At 45.5% G+C, this 26,465-nt stretch overlaps 2 protein-coding genes across 5 annotated transcripts in view; both read left to right on the top strand.

Moving 5' to 3' along the window:
- Nucleotides 1-11,375, top strand: part of SLC6A5 (solute carrier family 6 member 5) — a 37,370-nt gene extending 25,995 nt beyond the window's left edge. The window contains exons 13-15 of the mRNA XM_026094559.2: nt 207-307; nt 3,591-3,758; nt 6,132-11,375. Of these exons, the coding sequence (XP_025950344.2) occupies nt 207-307; nt 3,591-3,758; nt 6,132-6,287 (425 nt within the window). The 3' untranslated portion in view covers nt 6,288-11,375. The remainder of the gene's footprint in view (nt 1-206; nt 308-3,590; nt 3,759-6,131) is intronic.
- Nucleotides 11,376-15,684: 4,309 nt separating this feature from the next.
- NELL1 (neural EGFL like 1) overlaps nt 15,685-26,465 on the top strand; it is a 294,281-nt gene continuing 283,500 nt past the window's right edge. For 3 of the 4 annotated variants that reach the window (XM_064512849.1, XM_064512850.1, XM_064512852.1), the window contains exons 1-2: nt 15,685-15,792; nt 19,663-19,791. In XM_064512849.1, coding sequence (XP_064368919.1) covers nt 15,735-15,792; nt 19,663-19,791 — 187 coding nt within the window. In that variant the 5' untranslated portion in view covers nt 15,685-15,734. Of the gene's footprint in view, nt 15,793-16,489; nt 19,301-19,662; nt 19,792-26,465 lie in introns of those variants that run through there. The other variant, XM_064512851.1, reaches the window with a different exon arrangement.

Here is a 26,465-nt window from a genome sequence, read left to right on the forward strand (position 1 = left end):
CCTTAGGAAGCAAATATTTGATTAGAATTACTCTCACCATAGTATCCTCACTTCTTGCTGTGTGGTGAGCTCTTCCACTGAAGTTTTCAACCAGCAAGTCAGAGTTTGTTATTGTAACTAGACACAAGGGAGATGGCAATAGCTTTTGTTGCAAATTGCAGCTGGTTTCTTTCACCCCTGACTGTATTTACATTTGCTATTTACAGGATTGCAAAGATTTTGTGAAGATATAGAAATGATGATTGGATTCCAGCCAAGCAAATTCTGGAGAGTCTGTTGGGCATTTGTGACCCCCACTATTTTAACAGTAAGCAGAAAATTTCTGAATGTTATCTTCTAAGATTTTCTTGCTGTTGTTAATGCAATCAACGTTGTTTCTTGAGCAACTGTGATGTTTCTGAGCAGTAGTAATTAGATCTTGGTTGCTAATCAACTAAATGCCTAGAAACACACACACACATACATGCATGTCTTCTTGCATGTGTGTAGTAGGCAAAATGGAGCATAAGTTACGGTGTTTTGGTAGAGAGGGATGGTGAGTCTCCAAATGCTGCTACTGTATTCTTCCCCTGTCTGCACAAAATGCTGGTATGGCATTCCACTGCATGCCAGTATCTTTTAACTATGGTATGTATGTGTATTTGGGGGTGTGTGTGTGTCTCAGAGAGAGAGGGAGAACTGTGTGATACTTCTGCCTTTTCTCAGGCTGAGTTAGGAAAAAACGTTTTGTTGAATCCTAAACTGATTTAAGAGAGACGTGCTTTGGAAAGGCTTGAGTGGAAATTTGAGTGACAAAGCTTTAGCTAAAAAAGATGCAGATGTTATTGCAAAGGTCAAAATGGCTATGTCACCTTCTCAATAACAACAAAAAAACCCTTCAGCTTCTGTTTTTTTAGAAAAAAAGGAGCTTTGGTTTCCAAAACCACCAGACACTGAGGCACGAATGTGTGGGGCACAGATCTCTGCCAATTCTTTCTTCAGACTTTGAAAGGGATTGAAAGTAAGCACAGGTCGACACTCAAACACCTAAAAGCTTTATCACATAAAGTCCCTTGAGTATATTTTAGTGTGGGGTAAGCGGGGCCCCAGGTATTTCTTTTTTGTTGTTAAGCCTGGCCTGCCCTGGCCCACAGGGAATAGCAAATATTTCCCTGGATGGATGCGGTCAAGCCCTGCGAGCTGCCGCCCGGCTCCTGTGCACAAGGGTGAGGAACGGTCCGGTGACCCAGAGAGCAGCCTGGCGCCCCGGGGCTTCCTCCCCTCCCGGTCAGGCCGGGCGGGCCGGCGCCACCGAAGGCGATCCTTCCCCGCACCGCGAGGTGTCATGATGCGACAGTGTTTTACAAAGGAAACAGCCTTTGGGAGAGAGAAGCAAGGATTTTTCTGGGGCTGTCAAGGTTAATGTGGAAACAGGGCTTACCTGCACGTTCTTCGTGTTTAAAAAAAAAAAAAAAAAAAAATTAGTCTTCTTAGAAAACTGCTTTTTTTTTTTTTTTTTTTTTTGTATTTCCCCCCCAAAGCCGGAATAATGCTGATGTTAATTCCCTTTCATGCTATGCTTCTATTTTAGTTTACCATTTAATTTAAAAGATTGAGGGTTCTCAATTTTACAATTGCTAAGCATGGGTTGTTTAGGTCCAAGAGTCAAAATATGACTACTACATCTATGTTGAGCATCTGACTTTGAAACACAACATTTCTTTTGTGCTTTAACCTAAATAAATCCACAGTCTTTTCTCATGTACCTTTGTCATTTTTTGGCATAAGAATGAAATCATTTCTCTCAGTAAATTGAACAGCTAAGTCAGAATAAGACAAGTGGGGCCTTCCTTAGCCAGCGTTTTGTATTGAAGGGAACGTACTTTAGGCCTGGGCTGCAGATGTGGCAAGTTTATCAGTATTTATTTAGGGTTTTAAAAACTTATTCTTTTACAACAATACTAAATATTTCACAAGTAGTATTTGTATCTGGAAGATAAGAATAGTTACTAGAATTTCTGACGGGTCGCACATTTTGAAGCAATGATAAGTATAGTGTCAGCTGCGTAGGGTAAAGAAGCAAAATGCTGTCTGAAGTCATTTCCAATTGCTGCTTCTAGAGAACTAACATTTCTGCTTATGTCCTGGAAAATGCTCATCCGTACTGATCTTTAGCAGATAACATTGGTAAATCTTTTCTTCCAATTTCTGAAAAAATATGGCTCCCCAGATAAAGTTGGTTACTTCTTTCAGCTATTGTTACTTCAGGAATGAGGTAATTTTTTCCTGAAAGCTGAAAAGGCTTATTTTTTGCAGATAGCAATACATGTGTGGAGGGACTAGCTTGTTTTGGTGAACTCAACAAAATCCTGAGTTTTGATGAGAAGAAATTTTCTATGATGAAAACAGTTTCTCAAATGAGCATTATGAAGATAGTCTGCCTTCATGCGCAGATGTTCTTTACCAATTGTCTTAATTGAAAAGTAGTATTGTGCTGCATGATAAAACAGATAAACCCATCTATCTTATCTATCTAGTGGTAACTATTGTTTGATTACGACAATATGTAGCTATAGTTGGCAAATACATTTTTGAAAAGTTTGAAAACATAGTCCGGTTCAATCAATAGTATTATGATGCATAAACAGAATATATATTTTATCTGGAGGGCCTTGTTAAACACGAAGGTGTGCGCACACAGGTTGCGGGTTTTTTTGTTTGTTTTTTCTCAATGGCTGTTTTCAAGGTCCTGTCATGGCATCCTTGCTACACTTCTGCAGGGAATTATAATGCTCTTCTGCAAATAGCTTCATTTCTTTACTGATCAGACTTGCACTCTTGTCTACTACCAGTAATCAGAGCTAGGGAATAGGAAATTTTGGTCTCTAATGGAAAACAAACAAGGTCAGCTCAAACTTGCATGTTCTGTTGCTGTTGTTCCCTCAAAATGTAATATTTTGTCACCTTATAGTGAGAAATCATTTGATACTGATCAGTCATGATTCAATTTTTATGCAATGGAAATAGGCAAAGCAAAAACAAGCCATATATTTTTTTCTATTATTGCCCCTGTAAAGCCAATATTTGTTACCTTTGAATAGTCTAATATTAGGCTTTCAATTATTTCACATCTCTGGAAATAAAACTGATCATTTTTATATGTGCCTTCACCTAGCTACACTGCTATAAATCTTCTGCAGGCAATTATTGCCAGCATAGGCATTTCCCAAAAGTTACTGAATTATGCACAAATGTATGCAGATGTATTGCTATTCATATAGTAAGTCAAATGGAGTAACTTAGCATAATCACATTAGGTAAAACTGCCAATAGACCATGCAATAACGCATGTTACTCTAGGGGCAAGATTCTAATTTCAATTCTTCTGGCATAAATACAGTGATTTTGGTGGGGTTTTGCAAGTTTTACAGGAAACTCATTAGGTTCTGACTCTGACCTGTTTATTACAGTTTGTGTGAGCAATCTGCCTAGATGTATGTACTTTTATCTTTATTCCATATGCACCAAATCTGTTTGTGGATACCTACCATTTGTTGCATAGCAGACTCTTATTACTTATTCCAACATTTATTTTCCTTCCTTGTTTCCAGTTTATTCTCTGCTTCAGCTTTTACCAATGGGAACCGATGACTTACGGAGCTTACCACTATCCAGGCTGGTCCATGGTACTCGGATGGCTGATGCTGGCCTGCTCAGTTATTTGGATCCCAATTATGTTTGTGATAAAAATGCATCTAGCCCCTGGCAAATTTATTGAGGTAATTCTTCTCTCTTTTTTTCTGCTTAAAAATATGGTCACAGGAGACTATTTTATTTTACATCGGTTTTTGTGATATTGAATGGCTAATGGTGCTAAGACTATTTTCTGGTGAACTAGTTTTTGTGTTGCAAAGAGATGCTTGGCTGATTTAAAATGCAGCCCTTCTATTCCCCGTTTCTCAGCAAAATGGTCCTAAATTGTTAAGTGATTATTTTTACGAGAACTAGAAGGAGTTGCAAATTTCATAAGTCCTGGAATGGTGTCACTGCTAGAAAGTTGTTTTCCTAGCTTCGTTGGCCTCTTTTGCAAAAGCAGTGTGTGGAAGTAGGAAGCCTCAGGTGTCAGCACATATCACGTGTTAGCAAGCCCGACAGGCAGAGCTAGGAAACCTCAATTGCGAGTTGCCCGATTGCAAAGATTCAGATCATCAGCTACCCAAGTTGCCCTAGGTGGCTTCCAGAAAATTTTGCCACTCCATGAAGTTCAACAATGAGAAATATGGAAAGACCTCATGCTCAAGCTATGTACTGTAAACCTTAACTGACAGTCTGTTTTCCCCCCTCTTCAGGTCTTTATCTTTCCCTGAATAAACTGATCCTCTCTGGCACCTGGGCTTAAAAGTGCTGGGTGGCACTTTATTCCTATGCTGCTTTTGTTTGTTTTGCACATCCGATTCCTGCTGCTTCCCTGCTGCGCCAAAGACATGGCGCTGCCCTGTGGCTCGGGCTGGCTGGGGCCAGCGCTGCCTGCCTCCCCGGCCACCTCTTCCCGAGGTGTTCCCACCCCTGCTGGCTCGCCTCAGCTCCTTACGGGTGCTGTGCAGAGCGGCGTCTCCCATGTCAGCAGTTCACCCCTTCGCTGCCTTCACCTTGAGGTCTGAATAAGTTCAGTGCTCTTGTTTCCTTGCCTTTGAGGCTCTCTCAGTTCTGCCCTCTCCTCACTGCATACTGCTTATCCTGCTCCCTCCTTGGGAAAGAAAGCAGACACGTGTCTCCCCTTTCCTTTGCATTTCACCCTTGCGGATCAGCCCTCCTGCAAAATCCATAGGGGCCGTTATACGCCTGAAAAACGAGAAGGAGAGAAAATGTACTAAAATAGAATCTTCTTTTGGTCTCTCAGTGTGTCACACTGCCGACACCTAAGGGGAAAGTCCACGCTTTTGTGTTTCGTACAGAGCGCAGGAGTTGAACACCAAGTGGTAGGACACCCTAGGGGGAGCATCCAAGTACACAGTTGGCACTAGGCAATGAGGCCACTTGTCTAAAGGACCATTCAGCCCTTGTGCGGAGCATATTGGAGTGCACAGCTCAGCAGAGATAACTGCTCCTGCTGGAAATGAGCTAATAAGAAGTTAAACTTACTTGTTCCTCACCTCTTGATTTTCAGCTGATGTCTAGACTGTGGGCCCTGCTGAGAAATAAGCGCTATAATGGTTGGCCTTCTGTTTTTTCACAAAGCAGTAATTCTGTTCATCTCACTGAGACAAATTGCTCTTCTGCTCATCTTCTAATTTATCTGTGTGGAATTAGCGTGTGTATTGCCTCAAAAAACAGGATGCCCTTCCTACTGTCCCTCTGGCAGGGCACCCAAAGAAACGCCGAAAAGTTGGATCTGTTCTGAAGGGGCTTTTGCTGAAGCTATTTCAGCTTTAGCCCAGTATTTCCTGAACACTGAGTCTGCTGTGTAAGTTTATTATGGTTGATTTGGGAGGTAAAGGTTGCAAACTGGTAATTAAGTAGAGATTAAAATAACTGATATAGAGTCCTGATTCACTTTATTAGGTAATAAACATATAATTGTTCCCTCTCAAGCAGTCAGAAATATGTTTTCTTTTCTTTTTATCTATAAATGCGCCACTAGTATTTAATAAAGAAATCAGTGGAAAGATTAGAAGATTTTTGTTGTTTGCCAGGTGAACGTTCTCCTCTTTCTTTTTCCTGCAGATAGAAGTGAAGCATTTTGTCATCTCAAAATTAAAATCTTTGTTCATTCATAACAGTGTACTTCTTTTTGGTCATTTGTATACTTTTGGGAAATATGCTAAACAAAAATCCAATTATTTTAATGCAGTTACCCACTGCTCAGATGATTGGGCTAAGTAATTGAGCACATGTCCTTCAGAAAGCAAGGCTAGCAATCTGTAGCAGTCATTCTCAGTTCCCTTCATATGGTGCGGGGGAGAATGCATAATTAAAATCTGGGCACTTTATTCTCTATTAATCTTGCAAACTTTGTGCAAAACACACTGAGCAGTGGAGCATTGCAGGGCCATTGTCAGTAAAGTCAAATGAGCCTAACTTTATTTCTTCTGCACTGTAATTCTGCTCTGTAATTTCAAATGAGACTGTCTTTTATCTCCCCCACATTGCAGCGACTCAAGCTGGTGTGCTCTCCACAGCCTGACTGGGGTCCGTTTTTGGCCAAGCACCGCGGTGAACGTTACATGAACATGGTTGATCCACTGGGAACCTCCTCCCTGGGACTTAAGCTGCCAGTGAAGGATATAGAGCTGGGGACCCAATGCTAATAATTATTACATCAGTGGCAATAACATTGTCAGCCTTTTTGGATGCTTTTTTCCATTCATTCCCCAGCATTTCTTCTTTTCTTTCTCACAGTGCCTGAAAGTGGTTGCTTAGAAAGTAGGACTTACCGTCGCATGCCGTAGTGAAGAACTAGCTAGACCACTTTCGGGCGTAAGTGATGCCCATGACATATTCTGTTCCCTGTGAAATAGCAAAAGCACGTTATGCAAGACCTTACATCCCAGTTTTTGTCAGGTGATGTAAAAATAAACAACAAAAAAGGAATAATCTTTTAAGGGACTCTAAAGGGATGAGCAAAATTTGACCAATTCCACGCAGGCCTCCTTGTAACATGTAGCCATGGTGGGGCTAGGATTATGTTGCCGGTGTAACCAAAGGGAAGTTCAGCCCTTCAAAGGGATGCAAGTGAGGAAAGAGGGGGGTCTCCAGGCCGGGCTGGGGTCTCCTGCAGCTCTGCCGTGAATCCAGAGTGAGGCCATCTGTGTCAGCGGAGGTGCTTTGTCTACGCTGACGACGGCAGAACTTGGCTCACAGGGTCTGCCCACCGCTTTTATAAGCGTGGATTATACAGACCTTGAGGACTCGTTACCTAAACAAGGAGAGAGCCTTTAAGGCTTCCAGCAGTAAGCAGTACGTGGAATCGGAACAGAAACACAATGATCCATTTGATCTTTTTGAGTAGAAAACTGCCATCAAATTTTAAAGCAATCATCTGAGATTGGAATTAAAGTGTCTCCGAGTCTGGAAATGGTTTTGAAATAGTGCCAGACTGGATGGGCATCACAGTTTTAAGTACTTTCATATGTTTCTGTTAATAATTTGACATTTACCTTTTTAATTAAAAATGCCTCAGTTTTGCCAAGTGTCTAAAACTTTGCTCCACTGGCAAACTACTTATACGATAAGTGCAAGCATAGTTTTATTCACTTAATTCCAAAACTCTGAACATAGTTTTCCTTGTTTCTCTGCTTTTGTTTACAGTATCTCCTCAAGAAGCCATCGTATAATTTGTGCCTAATTTTGTATTCTTACAGTGGTAAGTGTAGTCTAGTTACCACCTGACAGCGATTATTAGGAGTTAGATGTGCTGTTCAACTTTGTGACTCCCCAGTCATTCTCCTATAAACATCTTTCTTATAACCTTTAGATGTATTCTTCTCTTTCAACCAATAGGGAAATAGCAGAACCCCAGCTGTCTATATATTATATATATAGCATGTAAATTACACAAAGCAAAACTCTCTTTGGAATGTATATAGTTTATTTTATTTTTTGCATTTAAAGCATTTTCATTAAAGAAAAGACTAAAAAAACCCCCAACAATTAACCATTGTAATCAGCCACACGGATGCAACGTTAGATGCGCAAAATGGGAAGGTGGGGGAAGAGGACAATCTAGTAGATGGCCGTTGCATTGCAATAGGACTTTCTAGATCATTACCATTTAGAAATCAGATATATGTGGCAATTTGAATGTTAGACTTAAATAGTTTTGCTACCTATTGGGCAGAGTAAAAATAGAGCTTTTAAGAATACATTTATTTAACTGAATAGAAAATTAGCCCAATTTATTGTAAATGCACTAGAATGAGGGAGAAAAATATATCATCAATAATTGGCAAAAATGTAACCTTTATTATCTTGTTATATCTTATACATACATACATATATGATATTTTTTAACAGTGATCAGTGCTCATGTAGTGTGTGCTAGTGATGTTTTATGTCCCTATAAGTATCTTATCAATCCGTGTAGAGATGGTGAGCTTATGGTAGTTTAGCCTGTTTTTCCCTCCCCGCACACACTGTAGTAGTAGCCAATAAATGTTCTTTCCTTTCAGGGGACTGTTTCTATCCCGTTCTTTTGTCTGTCTGTCTGCATATTACAGGGTCTCAGGTAACTCTTCAGTCAGTGTGTGTCCGTAGATCAGTAGATGTGTTGTTTTCATCCTGTCAAAGGAAACAAAAGACCTAAACCTTAATGTGACACTTCCACAAATTATTAACTTCCTTTCCGTGTGTGCGCGTGTGTGTGTATATATATATATGTATATTAAATATATTAATCATTTTGCTGAACTTCCTCTTCCACGGGGCACCTCGTGTCGCCAGCCACAGGCACTGCTGGAGATGTTTAATCCTCAGGCGGGACGAGCGAGGGGCCGTCCCTGGCCGAAGCGAGGACGGATTTCGCGACATTTGCGCTGGCCCCGACTCTCCGCTCCACGGGCTCCGCCGGCCCCAGCTCGCGCAGCAGCAGGACCCGGACCCTCCGCAAGCATCACTGCCTTAGCGCTGCGCCGGCTTCTTTGGGCTTTGCCAGCTATTTGCATCGGGGGGTTGCTAGCCTCCCTTCTCCTGGGTTTCTGTTTTCCTGGCAGAGCAGGTTGGCGGCGCCACGCTCTGTTTGACGCAACGAAGTTGTACAAAGACGAGCTGGAGACTGACGCCCCCGCCTCAATGAGGGTGAGGGGACCGCGTTGCCCGGGAAGGGGATTGCGGGCGTTCTTTCCACCTGGAGAGGTGAAGGAAGGAACCTAGATCAGGGAGCACCATCTAGGGGGAACTGCATATTTTTGTCAGGATGAATAGCTTTGGGCATCTGTTTACCATTATTATCTAAAGTCTTGGTTTGATTTTTTGGAGACCAGTCCAGTTTCGCTTAGTTACTATTGTGATTAAAAAAAAAAAAGCCCTAAAATGTTTATAGGCTTTGTTCTGTTCTTAAAAAACAAACAAACAAACAGGAAAAAAAAAACACGCTTTATCACTTAATGGTTCTAAATCCTTTCCCCTCCTAATTTGTTATCTCAGGACATGCGTTTGAACTGAGGTTAACTAATTGCAGTAAAATTGCCTTGGTGTAAGCATGTCAGTTGTTGTCTAGTTTAAGTACAAAAGGGATATCATTTGGAGGAATACTGCTAGGTTATGGTATCTTTCCTTTGGCTTGGATTACTAAAACAGAATACATTTGAAAAATTTAATTGCTTCCCATGATTTTTGTAATTAATCTGCTTGCATTCCATTTAGGTGTCGTGCCTGTGCCTGTGCAAGTCATTAGCCCAGGATTAGGCCTGACTTTGAAACTCTGAAAACAGATGATGATTTTGATTTTGTTTTAGTTGATTTTATCTTCAGCTTTAACATCTAAAACTGTGCTTGCAAAAACATTTGGAGTGGGAGAGAAATGAGTACAAAAATCACAGAAGAACTGAATTTTTCACTGTAAATTAAAAAAGGAAAATTTTCATATTAGGCTTTAAAAAAAATATTTTACTGTCCAAATCTGAATGCTGAGATTAAATTAACCAGCAGTGTCTTCTTTAAATGAGAAGTAATCTTGCAGTTTGGGAATGCACTATATTTACCATAGTATAGAAAAGTTTGCATGTACTTTGATAACTTTCTAAAAATAAATTTAGTATCTAATTAAATACTAGTAAAGGTCTTTTAAAAAAGGAGGGGAAAAAGCCATATTAGTAAAAATGTGACATACATACTTGCAGATCTATCTTGTGAGTAAAAAATGTTCAAATTTAGTGAGAATTACTTCTGTTGCATATTTTTTTCTTTGAAATGAAATTGGATTTTTGGATGAGCTGAGATGCACTATTGTATGCATTAAAAATCATACTTAATGCAAATGCTTGCCATCTTCAAATTCTTTGGGATCTTGCTAGTGTTTTTGATATACAGTGTTCAAAATCTGTGTTTCAGCTAGCCGTGGCAGCACTTTGTTTCCAAAAGAAGGGTTTAACAAAATGATATTTAATTGAGAAAGATTTGGATTGTCTTCATATGATGTTTCAATTGAGTCAAAGTATTCTTTGGATTAGGTTCTGCTCCACTGACCACATTAGACTTGCCCCAGTACTGAAGATCACCGCTTCTGATACACGCTGGCTATCTCTTACCATCAAATTCCAAATCTCAATTTATTTTAAATACCTTTGGTTGTCTTTTTGAGTGTGTGTGTAGTTGTACGGATAATATAACTTCTTTCTGTCTGTGATAAAGCAATCGCTTATTTGCGGCAGACATTGCTTTCCTGCTGGTTTCTTCTTCTGCAACTCCACTTCTTGCAATCAAAGTTGCAGACAGACTCGTACGGGTTGGGGGTTGCAGGCTGTGCAGCTACAGCAAGTGCTGTCCCAGGAAGGGTCTCAGTTTTGCTAATGCCATGCTCATATCTGGCATGATTGAGATGCTTCTTAGTTCGAAGTTAAATGGTGTGCACGTAAGGTATTTGTGAAACGGTCAGAGCTTGATTTTTCCAGAGGGGCTCAGGCTGCTGGCTGGAAAGGGGAGGGCTGGGGCTTTTGCGGTTTCTGCCTTTGTCACCCTCAGGCAGGCTATCGCCAAAGAGAGACGGTTTTCCTGAAGGGTTTACTGTCAACTGTGAGAACCAGGCTGGACCTTATTGCTTGCAATATCATTATTTGCCCATAACATTTTAAGGACATCTTCAGGTAACCATTTGCCTTATAGGGACCTTCCATTGTTGGGAAAATATTGATTGACGAAAAACGCGTTGTTATCTGTCATTTATATTATGTAGGGTACCTTGTAAGGTAGATGCTTAGCTGGTATAAATTGTCACAGCTTTGTCTGGAGCTGTGACAATTTACACCAGCTGAGAATTTGCGCCCTGTGTCCTATGGCACTTTATTACAGACCCATTGCTGATGGGTTAAATCTTAATTACTTGCGTAATGTCATATATAAATATATATATATATTTACAGGCATTCTATGGGGTACTGCTGCCTATGGATAAAGATTTGTACCCTAACAAGGTCATTATAATTTTTCCATTAGCTGTACGTAGAGAAGATATATTATGTTACAAAGGACGCATCATATATATCTCATGTAGTGCATATTATAATGCTGTACGTTATTCATTTAAGAAGTCATTATTCTTGAGGCCCTACCTCAGATTTTGTATTTATGTGTACAAATGCAATTTATTGTATTATATATTTGCCTATTATATTTGGATGTGATAAATTAAAATTATTCAATAATGTATGGGCTCTAAAGACTCTAAATAAATGTCCGGTGTTTAAAACATAAAACATGTTGACAGTGTGTGGTGAATATAATTTCTCTTTTTCCACCCTCTCCCTCCCCACCCAACACACACCACTAACATCATTCTTACTTAACACACAGCCTTAAGGTAGCTGCAGAATTGATCCATTTGATTGTTAGAAACCTTGAGCAGCAACTGGAAACAGCCCTCTTGGGACATGGAGATATTGCACAGCTGCAGAAACAAATATCAATTAAATGGTTGGATTCTTAACTATCAGAATGCTCTGTAGCTTGTTGAATAATAGATTACTCATCAGAGGACTAGCTGAATTTGCTTGAATCCTTTTTATCCTATCAATTCAGTCACTCCAGAGATTGTTGAACTGTTAAAGACAATAGAGGTTCATATCAGAGGGAGATGAAAATGCAAGGTGGCAGGGAAGATGCAAGTTAAGAATGAAAATGCAAGCACTACACCATGTCCGACATTACCGTAGCTTTTGTCTAATGCTGAGCTTTTGCAAGGTGCTGAGCGCAACGCGAAGCAGTGCTTGTGTCATCCTAAGCAGGTGCTGAGCAGGTTGTTTGCTCACCAGCACCCGCGCAGTGAAGCGATCTGGATCCAACCTGCTTCACAGCAGAAAGGCAGCTCTTTCGATAAGCTTTCCCCAAATACAATAGCTGAAGTGCAATATCTGATCACAAAGCGGTATCAAGCAGATAGGCTAACAAAACGGGTATTAGCGCTGTGTCAAGAGCGTGCGAGCTGTTCCAGGCAAGGGCCTCATCTCGACAGCGATTTGGCAGGATTTGCCGGCAGTTCCCCAAGGAACCGGTACGTTGTCCCAGCTGTAAAGTGCCTTGCTCTGAGATGAGATGTGTATGTGCACGTGCAGGAGACAGCAGGACCTAACGATGGGGAACTGCAATAACTCTTTGCATGCGTAAGGCAAATTTCATCCTGGAGAAGGCTGCAGTTCTCAGCAAGCGCTCTCCCCGTCCTGGGAGGCAAGCGAGTATCTCCGGCCCCTTTGCAGGAGGCAAAGCTGAGGTGCATCAAATTTGTCACTTCTTCAAAGTCAAACAGTGTGAATCAATGATACAACGCATTGATCTGGGGAGTAAGAGACAGGCCTTTGCTGTCACCATCAGGCACTCCTGTTTTAAATCTTTAAACCCATGAGGATGGGTAAAAATCCATGCCCTTTAAACCTGCTTGTATGATATCATCCAGACCATACTTTCAACCAATGCACACTACATAAATGACTAAAAGATAGGCACATATTATATTGCAATGCTAACAGATGCATTTAGTTTGAAATTATTTCACCCTTTTAGATGTTAAAATTGCCATGGTCAGAGTGTAGACCCCAGGGCACATGTTGTATCAGCCTTATAGATTAATCAGTTGTAAAGTTTAATTTAGGCTTTACGGTCTTCAAACAGCCGCTAACCATGTGTTTAGGAATTGAAAAAAGCAATAAATACTGCTCCGTGACTGAATATTCAAGCAGACAAATGATCTCTCTTTGTTAAGGCCTCATTCAGATGCATTTGCTGGCTATTAAGTAAACCTTAGCATAGATGCTTCCAGCCTGTAGGACGGATCCAACGGGCCCTTACAACTACTTTCCCGTTGGTAGGACAGGTTTATTTCTCACCTTTACGGCTCCGCTATTAGTGTTTAGGTGTAAATGCTTTGCTAACTATTGCCCTCTACCGGCTGCAAAGTCAAATTTGCCCGTAAGTATTTTTCGCCTCTAAGCATGGCTTTGAGACCGGCTTCCAAGGGCTGCGAGCCTTACTGCTTGTGACAGGAAAGGTCTTCTGTTCCAGGAGTTACCCGGCGTTTTCCAGCTGGGAGCACTGTCCTCTCTCCAGCGTTTGTGCTTCGGCTGGCAACTGAGTCCATCCATACCTTCAGCTACACTTAAAGTTAATACTTAATGCTTTTAATTGCCTTTCATCCAAGGAATGAGAGCAGCCTTACAACAGCTCTGAGAGCTACTGGGGCCTAATCAAAAATATTTCATCAGACTTCAAAATGCCACAAGCTTTGTGGCTGAAAGGACTAACAGTTTAACACCACACAGTTAGCAACATCACAATAATTTAGGTCAAAAATCAAGAAGCATGTGATACCCAACTGAGAGTGCAAGACCAATCTTTCATGAGAATATTCTCTGAGCTGAAATCCAGCTAGTTTGCCAGGACTAGCGCTTTAGTTTTGCACAAGTGCCACCAGATTTTTTTTTTTTTAATCGCTATGAGGGTTCAGGAGCACAGTTCTCATTCTTACTTGAATGTCATGCCTTCCAGCTATTTATATTTCCAACATGGTCGTATCAGAATATCGGATTTTTTTTGCCCTGACAAAGGAAGATGACTGGTTCCACATTATTAGTGGAAGTGTGGGAATGGTGTTGGCTGGGAGAATGTCTTTTTTTTTGTCCATCTTGTCTATCTCTTTTTCTAGTATGAAAAGATGAAAATACTTCCATGATTACTGATGCTGTCTCCATATGTTATCCCTCCTGCACAGTGCTGGACTATGAGAGCTCCCCTCTTTGGGACCAGCTCTGTTCAGCGATCTTGCTGCCCAGCTGCCTCTGCTGCTGCCCGCAGTGTCCGTGGGCTCCTTGGAGGTTTCTGCTCAACACAAGAAAAAGTCAGGCATGACGAGTGCGTTGGCTACCACGACGCTGGTCGGGGTGTCTTGGAAGCTGTGTTAGAAAGCTGATAATCCAGTGCAAGTTTTTGCCCACAGACATTTTTTAAACACCTTATTTTCATGCTAATTACGGGTCTAGTTAAGAATCTATATATGATAGGTTTAAATTGTGTCTCCATTAAAGACTCCACACCTGTTTAACTTACAGTCTGAAACTCTGGTTGAATTAGAGTTAATTTTGCGTGTAGATAGACTCCGGTTTTATTACTAGGTAAGCACAAACATAGCTCAGCTAACATGAATAGGACGCGTAGCCACATTTCGCAGAAGGAAATCTCCCTCTAAATCAGAGAGTAAGTACCAGTGAGACTAATGATCTTGTCAGGGTATGTCTTCACTTGCTGATGTACCATTGCCTCCTTTTGTCGTTACTATGGGTACATGACACATATACCCATACAGGCATATATATATAAAAACATGTATACTTGTATAGCATGTATGCATACCCCCCATGCCCTATGGGTAAGAAGGGCACTAATAGCCCAGCACCCAGAATAAAGGTAAGAACACACATAGTTCTACTGGGGCAAAAGCTGTTTACATGCAGTAGAGATGAGTTACTGAGAAGTTTTTGGAGTAACCACCCTAGAGTGTTCCCGGCATGTAAACCTTGGGTGCAGCCAGGACCAGCTGTTTTCAGAGATCTTGCTAAATGAGTAATTAGGCAGCCAGGTTATACTCTTTGCTCATGCTATTGTTGCTAAAGCAAAGGTGCATGAATGCAAATACTCCTTAGATTAGCACATTTTCTTGGGTTCACCTTAACTTTATCCAAACGTACAGTTCATTATTTTGAATTTAGGACAACCTGAATTTTGCACAGAACCGGACCACGGGATGGTGAGGGGAGGAGGTGGGAGGAAAAGGCTCCTGCTTTGCAGGTGAAATGGCTTGGTCTGAACCCAGCACAGCCAGGCCAGGCCAGCCGGATCTCGCCCTGCCCCTCTTTACCGAAAGGGGAGCCCCATGTGGGGCCCATCTGCCCTGCTCCGAATTTAAGCCAGGTGCCTGGCCGGTGGGAATTGCACATAACCAGTGTGTGTGTGTGTGTGTGGGGGGGGGGGGGGGGGTGGTTTCTCGTCACGGGCTGGTCCCAGCTGAAGGCTGGAGGGGGCAGATGTTTGCAGACAGAATTTAAAGCACCTGTGGAAGGTTCTCAGGTGACTCACGACCCCCCTCCCCTCCCTTTTTGCCCTTTAGAGACGCGAGGCAGCGAGCAGTTAGCTGACCCGATAGGGCAGGGTGCAGCTCTCCCTGTCGCGTAACCCCATTGTCGCTCGCCCCAGCCAGGAATTACCACCGAGCCTAAAACAGTCAACGGGGCAGAGCCTTGCTGTTCCTCCGGCCGAAGCGGGCGGTGCGGGACGCGCTCCCACGCCCCCCCCCGCCCCGGGGCCGCCCCGCCCGGGCCCCCCCGGCGCTGCGGCATCGGGCCCCCCCGGCTGCGCGGGGCTCCGCGGGCTGCGGCGGCCGGGCGGCGGCGCTGGCGAGGCCCGGGGGGGCCGCGCGTGGCGGGCGGGGAGCCCCCGGCGCGGGGGCGGCGGGGCCGCGCCTGGGCAGCGGGCGGAGCCGCCGCCGCCTGCCGGAGCCGCTCCGCGAGTCGGAGGCGCGGCGCGGCTCGGCAGCCGGGAGGCGCAGCGCGGCCGCGCCGATGGGGCTGCTCGGGCTGCTGCGGCTGCTCTGGGCGTGGGCGGCCGCCGCCGGCGCAGGTGAGGGCCCTCCGCGGGGAGCGGGCGGCGGCGCGGCCGAAACTTTGCCGGGGCGGCGGCGGCGCCGCGCTGCCGGGAGCCGCCGCGGCCCCTGCGCGGCTGCGGGGCGGCGGCGCGCGGGCAGCCCCGGCGGCGCTGCGCGGGGGCGGGAGGGCGCCGCGCCCCGCGGAAAGTTTCCCGCGGCGGCGGGGAAGCGCGGGGGCCGCCGGCGCTGCGGGGCCGCTGCGCTTCCGCGGCGGCGGCGGCGGCTTTGTTCTCCGCGCGCGGCCTGGGGCGCCGGGCGGGAGCAGCGCTGCCGCGGCCGGTCCCGGGGGCATCGCGGCCGTGAGCGCTAGAGCGGCGTCGCTGTCGTGCCGCCCCGCCGGAGACCGCGGAGGTGCGGCGTGAGAGCAGCTGGCGGAAACGCCGCCTGTCCCGCCCGCAGCGGTGCCGCCGCCGGCAGCGCGTGTGCCGCTCGGAGCGGCCGCGGGAGGAAGCCGGACCTCCTGCGCGGGGCGCGGCGGAGCCCCGCGGAAAGTCGTCTGGGGGCGGCGGCTGCCGCGGGGAGCGGGCGAGGCGCCCGTCGCGGAGCCGCTGCTCCCCGCTCGAGGGGCCGCGCAGGGCTGTGCGGCGCGGCGGCGACCGGGTTGCCCTGAGCGCGCTTTTGGGGGACGTTTCCCTAGCCCGACCTGCGCACCGCGCCGAGGGAACCGTCGATGCGCCGCACGCGTTGTGGCTGCGCGCTGAGCGGCTGGAGCGTGGCGCGGCGGCGGGTGCTCGGGTGCCGGTGCCGGCGGCACCAGCGGAGGACGCGAGCTGTCGGAGCTGTAAGGCGGGATTAATTTCTTCTAGGGATTTCCTAGTGGCATCATTCATAATTGTATGGTTTAATCCTCTAATCTGCTATAGTGCCTTCAGTTCACGTTGGGCTAAATCCACAAAGTCCTGAGATGATCCCCCCCTCATTCCCCCCAAGCTGCCTGAGTCAGTTGGAGTCTTACTTGTGTGAGCCCCTGATTTAAGGGGAATGGCCCCCTTACTTTAAATCGGGATTGAAAGCTGCATCGGTCAGGATCAGGCCCTAGCTTTGCACAGGTCTCCAGTAAGAGTGTATGGGTTGATGGTTAAAAAATCAAAATACTTCAGAAAGAAATGGTACTTGCAGCTGCTTGTTGCAGTGAGGAGAGGCAGCACAGCATACTGCATGCGAGAGCAGTTGACGTGCCCCTGGTATCTTTCTGCTAGACTGTGGGAGACCACACGGGAAAAGGAGACTTGGTTATTATACTGAAGCTGCTGATTTGTTGTTTATTAATTATTAACTGGGCTTTTGAGTGCCTGTGTGCGGTTTGAAGAGCGAGCGCAAGAAGATGACTAGGAATTTAATGCAGTGTAGGCTGTTGCTAAAGAGTTGCTGTGACGTTAGGAATAGTCTCCTTTTCGGGAAGCATTTTAAAAGCTGGAAGGGGGCACACTGAAGCTGGTGGAGCTCCAGTGATCTGTGCTTGTTGAGCCTCAGGTAGTCAGGCTGGAATAAACAGCTTTAATGGAGCAGTGGGGCCGCTGTGATTTGTGTGAGCGTCTGTACCTGCTAGGTGTGGGTTCGGTCCTGACCTTGTTGCTGTAGCTGGCAGCGCTTCCGCTGACTTCAGCGGGGTCAAGATTTGTCTTACTGGATGTAGTTCATCCTTCCCATTGAGCGAGTTGTAGGACCTATTCAACCTCCCTTTGTGTCAGTAGGTTTTTGCTGACCTGAATAGCTCTAACCCCCGTAGAATAAGGGATGGCAAGCTTCGGTCCTGGCAGAGGCAGCGGGGCCTTTCCTTCTGGCCTGGCAAGCAACTTCACACAGTTTACAGTATGCTTCTCTGCTGAACACAAACCTTAAAAGAAATAAGTCCTTCTGTTTGTCTCCTAAAACTATCTTTGCTCTCATGTTCTTAGCCTGAAAGCTCTTTCCTGTGTGTGTGTATATATAAATAAGTAAGTATGTGTGTGTGTGTGTGTGTCTGAGGGTTGCAGGATGCTGCCCTTGCCCCAGAAGAGTTCCTGTGGGTTGAGACTAAGCAGATGCGTGTTCTCGTGTTGGTCAGAGGCAGGTATACTAAAAGACAGTACTCGCTGTTTAATATTGGGCGTAGCAGGATGGGTGAATTTCTTCAGAAGCATCTCGGCTGTGCGTGAGGGGTTTCAGGCTAGCAGAGCTGCGGGTTGTGCATTGGGGGTCCGCGTTTTGCCAGGAGGTGAGGGTGCTCTTGGTCTGTCAGCGCGCATCGTGCAGCGGTGTGCGCTCGTTCAGCGCCTGAGCGTTCAGCAGGGATGAAGTCGGAGACAGTACTGGTGCCTGTTCATGTTGCTGACTATCTGGGAAGTTTTTACCGTTGGAGATGTTTATCCAGGTTCATGTTCTCTCCTTTTAATTTTCTACAAAAAGGTACTTATCCCCACGTTATTATGTGTATGTGCTCACTTTGATATGACAGCACTCTTGGAGGCTCAGCTCTGCCAGATGCAGAGAGATCTTAATTTTCATTGCAGATTAAGGTTGAAAGAGACCTTCTAAAGCTGTTTTTCAATATTTCTTAATACTCTGCATCTTGTGCCATAGTACCCCCCTGCATTAGCACAATGTATTATCCTGAGGAATTTTAATACCTGAGTAAAGGAAAGGAGAAAGTGTTGGGGCACAGGTGATTTATGCGTAGAATTTGTAGCGTCTCCTTGTTCATTCTGTACCCCTCAGTAACTTCTCCGAGCCTTTCAAGGAATCAAACTAGAATATTTGCTGCTTAACTGATCCAGAAGCACAGTCCTGAAATAACAAATGAATCAATTTAAACCTGAATGTGGAGTCGGCTCAGTGAAAATCAGTCTGGATGTGCTTTGCAGGTGAGCTCCTTGCCCCAGGCAAGTCATTGGAAGTTTTACCATTGACTTCAGCTGTGTCAGGATTTTTCACTCTCAGAGCCTGTTCCTGTTTCTAATGATGTTAGGGAAAAAAATTGTTAGGAAAGTGCTTGGATTTTATGAGAGATTTTTGATCTATGTCCCAGGCACAGATTTCATGTGACATCTGTTGCTATGTTGAGAGAGACCCTTGTCAGACTGGCCTCTTTCTGCCCCCAGGAAAATACCAGTTCCTGAGTGTCCAGTCTTTTCCTGGGCATGAGTCATTCCCAAATCTCAGGTTTAGATTTGTGCTTCTGTGCTGTGGACCAGGAGGTGCCACTTTTGGTGAAGGAAGGTCTGTTAGGCGTAGGTGGGCTGTGGCCCTGGCTGTGCTGAAATACAGCAGAGACACTTCGCATGCGGTGTCAAACCCTCGTGTGAATCACTGTGGCGCTTGGATTATGGGATGACCCCCTTTGCCCTGCTACTGTTTCTCCTTCGGGGTCATTTTGTTCAGGTAGGAAAATAAATTGTGTTTAGGTTATGAGCTGTGGGACCTGATCTATTAGTCACAGCTAGGTATGAAATGTGAGGGGAATTTCCAGTCCTTACGTCTCCTTGGAAATCATGTAGCCAATAGGTGAGTGTTGCTAATCTCTTTCATCTTTTCACATAGGTGGTTGTGCTTTTATTTATTTATAACTCTTCTGCCTTATAAAGGTGCTGGATTAATGTAACCGTTTTATAATGTTTTAACTTGTGTGTAGTAAAATCTGTGGAAAAGAAATAGTTTGATTGAAATAACTGAAAAAGAGTATCTTTCCTCCTGCAGCACAGTTACTGCCTTCTAAGTAATTACTGTATAGTGTGTGCATGTGTGTGTGCGCACATACTAGAAATGGCTGCACTAGGTATTCTTCTCTATTCTTTCCATTACCTGATTTGAAATAAAAATTGATCTGACTCTGCCTCTCTCTCTCTCCCTGGCTCTGCCTCTCGCAGCTGTAGGATTTGGAATGGATCCTGACTTGCAGATTGATATCATCACAGAGCTGGATCTTGTGAACACAACCCTTGGGGTGACGCAAGTGTCGGGGCTGCACAACGCCAGCAAAGCGTTTTTATTCCAAGGTAAAACAAGCGTCCTCAAGTCTCTTATCCCGCTTCTGTCTGCATGAGTTCATAAGAGCTTTGATGCCTGATTCCCTGTAATGGTGCTCTTACTTAACTGTCACTTTTTTTTTTCCCCTGAAATAGTTGGTATTACTCTGCTGAAATATGTATGGTATTTCTTTTGAATACCCTGTCAGGTCGTTGAGCTGCAAGATCTCTAGCGAAATGTTTTTTGAGTGGGTTTCAATGGTCCCCAATATTTTTTCTGACTGAATGTGTCAAAGTAGTCCCAGGGCACGGACTCAGCTGTATGCTTGGGTATTTTCTGTCTGCCCTCGTACACATGCACAGGCACACACAACTGGAGTTATGTAGGTAGATGAGAAAGCAGCTAATGTGTTGACACTGCTTAGTAACAAGTAGCAAGTCTTTCCTCAACTTTTTGAGAACTGCAAAAGTGAGAAAATCAGACAGTATTGCCTTTCATTATCCAAGAGAAGTAACAGGCACAGAACAAGTCATTTTGAGTTGTAATGTGACTTTTTTATTTCAATATGCTAAGGTAATGCCTGTGAAGTGTTTTAAAATGAAGGGAGTTTTTGTTACATTTTGTTTTGAAGTGTGCAGTGAGTGAAATTCTGGACAAATTGGGAAGTTTTTGCGTTGACTTAAATGAAGCCCAGATTAAGAGACAGACCCCTGAGGCAGAAGAGCTGAGTTGCTGTAATACGTTTCTTAGGCGAGAAAGACACCTACTTTGGTTAAGATTAACATGCACATTAAAGCACAGTTAGGAACATTTTTATTGTGGAGGCTTTCTATGGTTTTTTCCCTTTACTGTGACTTTACTATGCCTTAAAGTGCATAGGTTAGGGTCTTATTTTTTGGTATCTGCCCTCTGTAGCTCTTCTTGGAGGCAGAAGATTATGATCTCATTCAGTTTTATTTCTGTATCTGCATTACTGTCATTATTGTAAGTAATAAAAGAAGCAGGTCTGTAATCTTCGTTAATTTTTCACCTGGACAAGAGGATGGATCAGTTCAGGTCCTGGTCACAGAGCAACTTCTGGAGACCACCTCAGAATTTGTTGGTCATTTTTTCCCATCTCTTACACTATGTTGAGTCAAGTGTTTAGTTTTTACTGATTTGTAGATTAACATCCAGAAAAAAGGCTTTAAGTTAAAATGTAAAAATATAAATCGTTTTGTTTCTGATACCCCTGACCTCAGGTTTGTGTTATGCATGAACACTATTAAAGTACAGTTGTTCCTCTAAAGACTACAATGGCCTAATTGACTTACAATATTTTAGTAATTCCAGTTGCCACTCTGTGCAGGTAACTTTGCAGCTGTGCTGATGAGCAGTCAGGGTGAGTCTTTGCAGACTGGTGGTTAGAACTGAAGGGAAAAGGTCTGAGGTGGTGCTGATTGAAGCCAATGATACTAAAAGCACCTTTGAAAGGATAAAGGTGAAGATGTTAAGGCTGCACTAGGAACCTTCTTGCTTTGGAAGGCCCTGCCTGTGGCTTATAAACTTAGAGGAGACAAGCGGAAAAAACGTACATCTTGTTGAGTTCATCCAATCAGATAAACTGAGAGATGGGTGTTCACAGGAAGCGTTGACCAGAAATCCACAATAGGAAGTGAATATGCGATTCAAAGTCCTTAGGTAGATTAGATAAGCTTTGCTAATTCCCGGGACTGAAATTCTGCTCACAAATGCGTACTGCAGTAACCCCTGGGCTTGTGCATTGCCTCTAGTCCACAGCTTCTTGGAATATGGCTTAGGAAAATGACTGCCTTCAGCTGAGCTCATCAGCCCGTGGATGAGGGTGAAGACCTTGGGTGCGTCGCCCCTCGCGGACCCCTTTCAGGGTGGAGTCTTTTGCTGCTGCTTTTGGATGGGATGGAGGTCCCGGGCCGCCCTGGCGGCTGCCCCCCTCCTTGTTCGTACTGTTGTTCGTTGCGTGCCGGCAGTGTGTTGGTAGCTGTATGAATTCCTGTCTACGGGCAGAAGGGACTTTACAGCTGCAGTTTGGCTGTGTGCCAGGTCCTCTGGCTGGAACTAGGTGATCCTTAATTTTGATTTTTATCTTTACTAGTTTTACTGCATGGCACCTGGGGGGATGTATGGATAACTACAATGTGAAATTAAAACTAATAACACTTTTTCCCCATAGAAATTCATAAAAACCCCTACCCAATGTGACCCTCCCAGAGGAGAGAAAAGCCTGGGAATTAGTGCGTAGCTTCAAAATTACTGTGTGTTCTTGGACCTGCTGGTCTGGTCTCCAAGAGCTGGTCCTTTCTTTCAGGCAAGCTTTGATTAGTTGTCGCTGCGCTTCAGCGCTGCGTACCATAGTGCCTGGCTCCGGTGCCGGGGGAGGACCTGCTCCCTCCCTCCCTCCCGCTCGCCGCAGCGCTCGTGGCAGGACGGGCTGGGTGTGGAGATACTCTGCCGACCTGCTTTTGCTCCCCAGGGTCTCCCCGCCTGGGAGGTGGGAAGAAGAGGTCCTGAATACAGTCACTGGTGTGCGCTTTTCCTGGGGACATCGTCGTCCCCCTCTCTGAGTGGGGGATGTAGTCCATAGTCCTTATGGCTGTGAAACGCGGCTCTCAGCTGGCGCACGAGTTCCCAGAGGATCACTTTGTGTCTCGTAAGATGCGTTTCCTAAGAAGGCCTTAGGAAGGCTGCTCAAACGAGAGTGGTCTTTGGTGTATCCCTGGAAGTCTTTGAAGTAGAGGTCTGACCCGCATCGCCCATCTCCTCACCTACAGCTGGAGGCCAGAGAAGCGAAGGATCTGATTCTAGGGGGGTTGGTGGGAAATCTACTTCAAAGAAATGTACTGAAAATATTAAACATGCAAGTAATGCGTCGCAATAACGTCCTACAAACACTGCATGAAAGACATTTGTAAGACATTTTATAAGCTTGACAAAATGATACCAAAATTCCTATAATAGCATCACAGAATAAATTTTAAGATGTTAAGAAACACTGAGCAGCAGCTGGCCTAGCGGGGCTGAGTCTTATCCTGAATTTCAGGTAGCAGGGAAGCAGGGTTTGTATTGCTCCTGTAGATGGAAATCTCAGCAGGATCTCGAGTTCAGTGGCGGAGAAAGGCTTTCACTACAGATAAGGCAAGTGGAGGTGCTTAATTTCTTGTTATGTCCCTAAGCAGACTAAGTCTAATCTTTAGCCTAGCTCTTACATTTTGAGATTACCTTAACCAGTCTGACTTTTGTCCTGTGCTCAGTTCTGGTTGTGGAAGTGAAATTTCATTCCTTTTACAGCCATCAGCTATGCCTGTTTCTCTTTAGCTCTTTTTCCCTTAACATCTCTTTTGACCTAACAGAGGCCTGAAGCTTTTACTTATAAAGTGTTTCATGCAAGAAGTTTACTAAGACTTTGCTGTTTCCCCTCCTGGCAGTGGGAGTATACTTTTTTTTTAACTTAGTCTTTAAATTAGGAGCTGTCTTTTCGCAATGTGTACTATGTATAGCACTGGGATTTAGACCACTAAATATTGTTAAAAGCCTATATATACATTGTCCTTTCTCCCATGACTGTTTGGTTATTTTATTAAGCGGTCGCTGGTTTTGAAAGAGCAAAGGGCTGGACTGCAGGCACCTTGAGCACGGAGTCCGGTCGCACTCCTTCCCCTCGCTTCTTGCTGGCAACCGTCGAGCCCTTCTCTGTAGGGTCACAGCTCCAGCGAGGAGGGGGAAGGAGTAGCAAGTTTTACCCTTCTCTGTGCTGTAATGTTTTGTGAGAAAAGAGTGACTCTTGCTGCGGTCCCGAGAGGACGGAGGCGCTCCCGGCGGGCTCGCGTGAGCTCCCGGGCCGGCACGCTGGCCCCCGGAGGCCTGTCCTCCCGCTGTGCTGTGGACCCTGAGCTCTAGCAGCTTCCTCCTTGGCTCGCCGCAGGGGTCCCCGAGCCTGCTCTGGGCACCGCACTGGTAGAAGTCAGGTGCTGAAGCGCCCGAGTCTGCAAGTGGCTGTGCTTGTTAGCCAGCTCTGCTTTGCCTGGAGATTCAGGGATAGCGTGCCTGCGTAACTCGGTGTTTTCACCAAGAGCGGGCACGAACCCTTGATACGGGGAGCGGCAGCACTGCTTCTGCCGGGACGGTTTTGCCCAGGATCTACTCGTTATGCCCGCGATATGTGTGTGTGTGTAGTAGTATTTCAGCAGTGAGATAAATTCAGCAAATTCACAGGTCGGATGAGTAGGCCGCTGCCTTCATTTATCAGGAGGTGAGCGTCTTCTGACCTGAGGCTGTGGCTTGTGCACGGAGGTTTGAGCTGACCTAAAGTGTTGAAGCTCAGTTATGGCAATGTGATGTGCCAGGTGTGCAAGCTGGGGTGCTCCAAAAAGACCCGGGGCTGAGTGGAAGGCAGCGGGCAGCAACTCAAAGAGGAAATTTGCATTACTGTGTTTCTGGGTGGGCAGGGAGGGGGTTGTATCAGTTAGGTGAGATAACATTTAATTTTAGGGTTAGGGTGCCAGTCCCTCTTTACACAAGATAACGCAGCAGGAGGCATTGCTCGCTATGTGATCTGTCCTTGTATATTTATAGCAAATGTGAAGTATAAGCAGTATCATTTTTACAGAGCAGCAATCTTATAGAGGTAGAAAAAATATGAGGATACAACATAGCTAGCTCAAAAGCTGTGCTGTCCATAGCTATCATAAAACAGGGTAGCTCTATTACTTTTTCCATACCCAGTAATATGAGAATTCCCTGTCTTGGGATGCTGGAAGCATTTCTGGACTGAAGCAGTACACAGAGTTTCTACATGAATCTCTTTGAGATGCTGGCATTATGTTCCGTGTTGGTCTTGGATGAATAGTGCAAATTACATGAAGACTATGATACTTTTTTGTAAAAGAAGAGATTTTTATGTGGTATATCTTCACAGCAACTCTGGAAGCTCCTCAAAGTTGGGATTTTTTTTTTTTTCCAAAGGGAGTAGTGAGTTTCTTCCTTCTTATAGACGCTGTCATACAAGTTTGTGCCAGTTTTGACAGTGGCAGTATGAATTTTGGCTTCTACCCTGTAGTTCCTGTGATGCAGAAGTTAAGAGTTACTGGAACTTCAGGGGGAGAAAGTAAGCCATGATAAAGTAAAATAAAAATCATTCTACATGTAAGCATACATGTGTACACATCTATAGGCCAGCCTCTTGCTGAGACCACGTAATAACATCTCCTGCTTTGCTACCCCCTCAATACTGCGTTTTGACCATTTCTGTTCTGTTTTCACTGCCGTTGATCTGCTTTTTATGTCAGAGGATGGTAGGATGTAAACTTTTCTTGAAGCTGTTCCGCTTTCAAGGCATGTTGGCTCTGTGCTGCGCAGACAGCAGCAGGGCAGCTCCCCTCTTCCATGGTGGTGGGTCGTAATTTGCTGTGCAGAGAGTGAAGTTGGCTGGAAATAGTGGTGACTGGGTCAGCACACGTATTTGCCCATGTGGTGGAAGTCTGTGGGGTGATGAGAAAAATAGCCTGACCTGTCTCTCAGGAGAGCTCGGTGTGAGGGTTTTGGGAGCTCAGGGCTGTGGGATCCTTGCTGTCCCGTGTCCGTCTGTCCAGAGCAGAACTGTGGCCCCTGTGTGGGCATGTCCCCACCGGGAGGGGTCACCCCTGGAGACTGTAGAGGGACTTCGAGCTGCTGTCTCGCAGCTGGCTTTTTACTGCCCAGGAATACTTGGGGGTTGATACCCACTTTGGCCTTTTGCCCTTTTTTTTATAGAACTACAGTCTGGCCTGTAGGAGCTTTAGTTGGCTGCCCGCCGTGCGGCTGCCGCAGGGCAGCTCCCACAGTAAGGCTCTACTCGCCGGTTGTTTATCAAAGCGTCCGTACGGAGCATTGCTGAAATAGGAGTTTGCATGTACTCGGCAGAGATGCCACAGGGTGTTAGTGGCTAAAATCACTGAAGAATTTGCATTTGCGCACGCTTGAACCTGTTGTAGTTTGTGGGTTAATGGGACTATTGACGTGCCGGGGTGACTGGGCGCATGCCTTACCTTCCCGGCTTGTGTGCCTGTGTTCCTGCAGAAGAGCTGAGCTGGCGGCGGCAGGAGTCAGGGAAGAAAGTGGGATGTCTCCAGCCCGGGCAGGTCCTGGCCCTGGGCTCATGTCCTTCAGCAGGCCCGAGAGCAGGGAGTCGGTCTGTTTAGGGATCTCAGTTACTTCTCCTGCCTTTCCCCCCTTCCTCCCCAGCCCTCTGTGGAAGAAGTCTGGGAGCTGGAAAGGAGGGCAGAAGAAAAGCTGGAAAACTTGGGGGCAAAGACTGGATGTACAAAGAGACAATGATATAGTTGGGATGAATGGGCTACTCTGAGAGGCAGGGAGTGCTATCAACTGATGCTGGAAAGTGGGTGGTGGGAAGTGATCAGACGAGGTTAACGGTGACAGGCAGGGCAAGGGAGCTGGGCTCAGGCGGCGAGGGAGAAGAGAGGAGAAGAGGAGCAGCTGTGATGAGGGGCTGGAGGCCACGCGGGGAGCTGGTGACAGCAGGGCAGAGAGACCGTGGCAAGGACGAGACAAGGACTGTAGCTGGAGGGGGAGGGAGTCGAGAGCAGGGATGAAAAGCAGGGTAAGGGGAGACGTGGGTAGTGATCGGGAGGAGCAGCCTGGGGGGAGAGGCTGGCGCTGGGAAAGGGCTGCCATGAGCCTGGGTGGGTAG

Source organism: Dromaius novaehollandiae, chromosome 5 (assembly GCF_036370855.1).
Source record: "Dromaius novaehollandiae isolate bDroNov1 chromosome 5, bDroNov1.hap1, whole genome shotgun sequence".
Lineage (NCBI taxonomy): Eukaryota > Metazoa > Chordata > Aves > Casuariiformes > Dromaiidae > Dromaius > Dromaius novaehollandiae.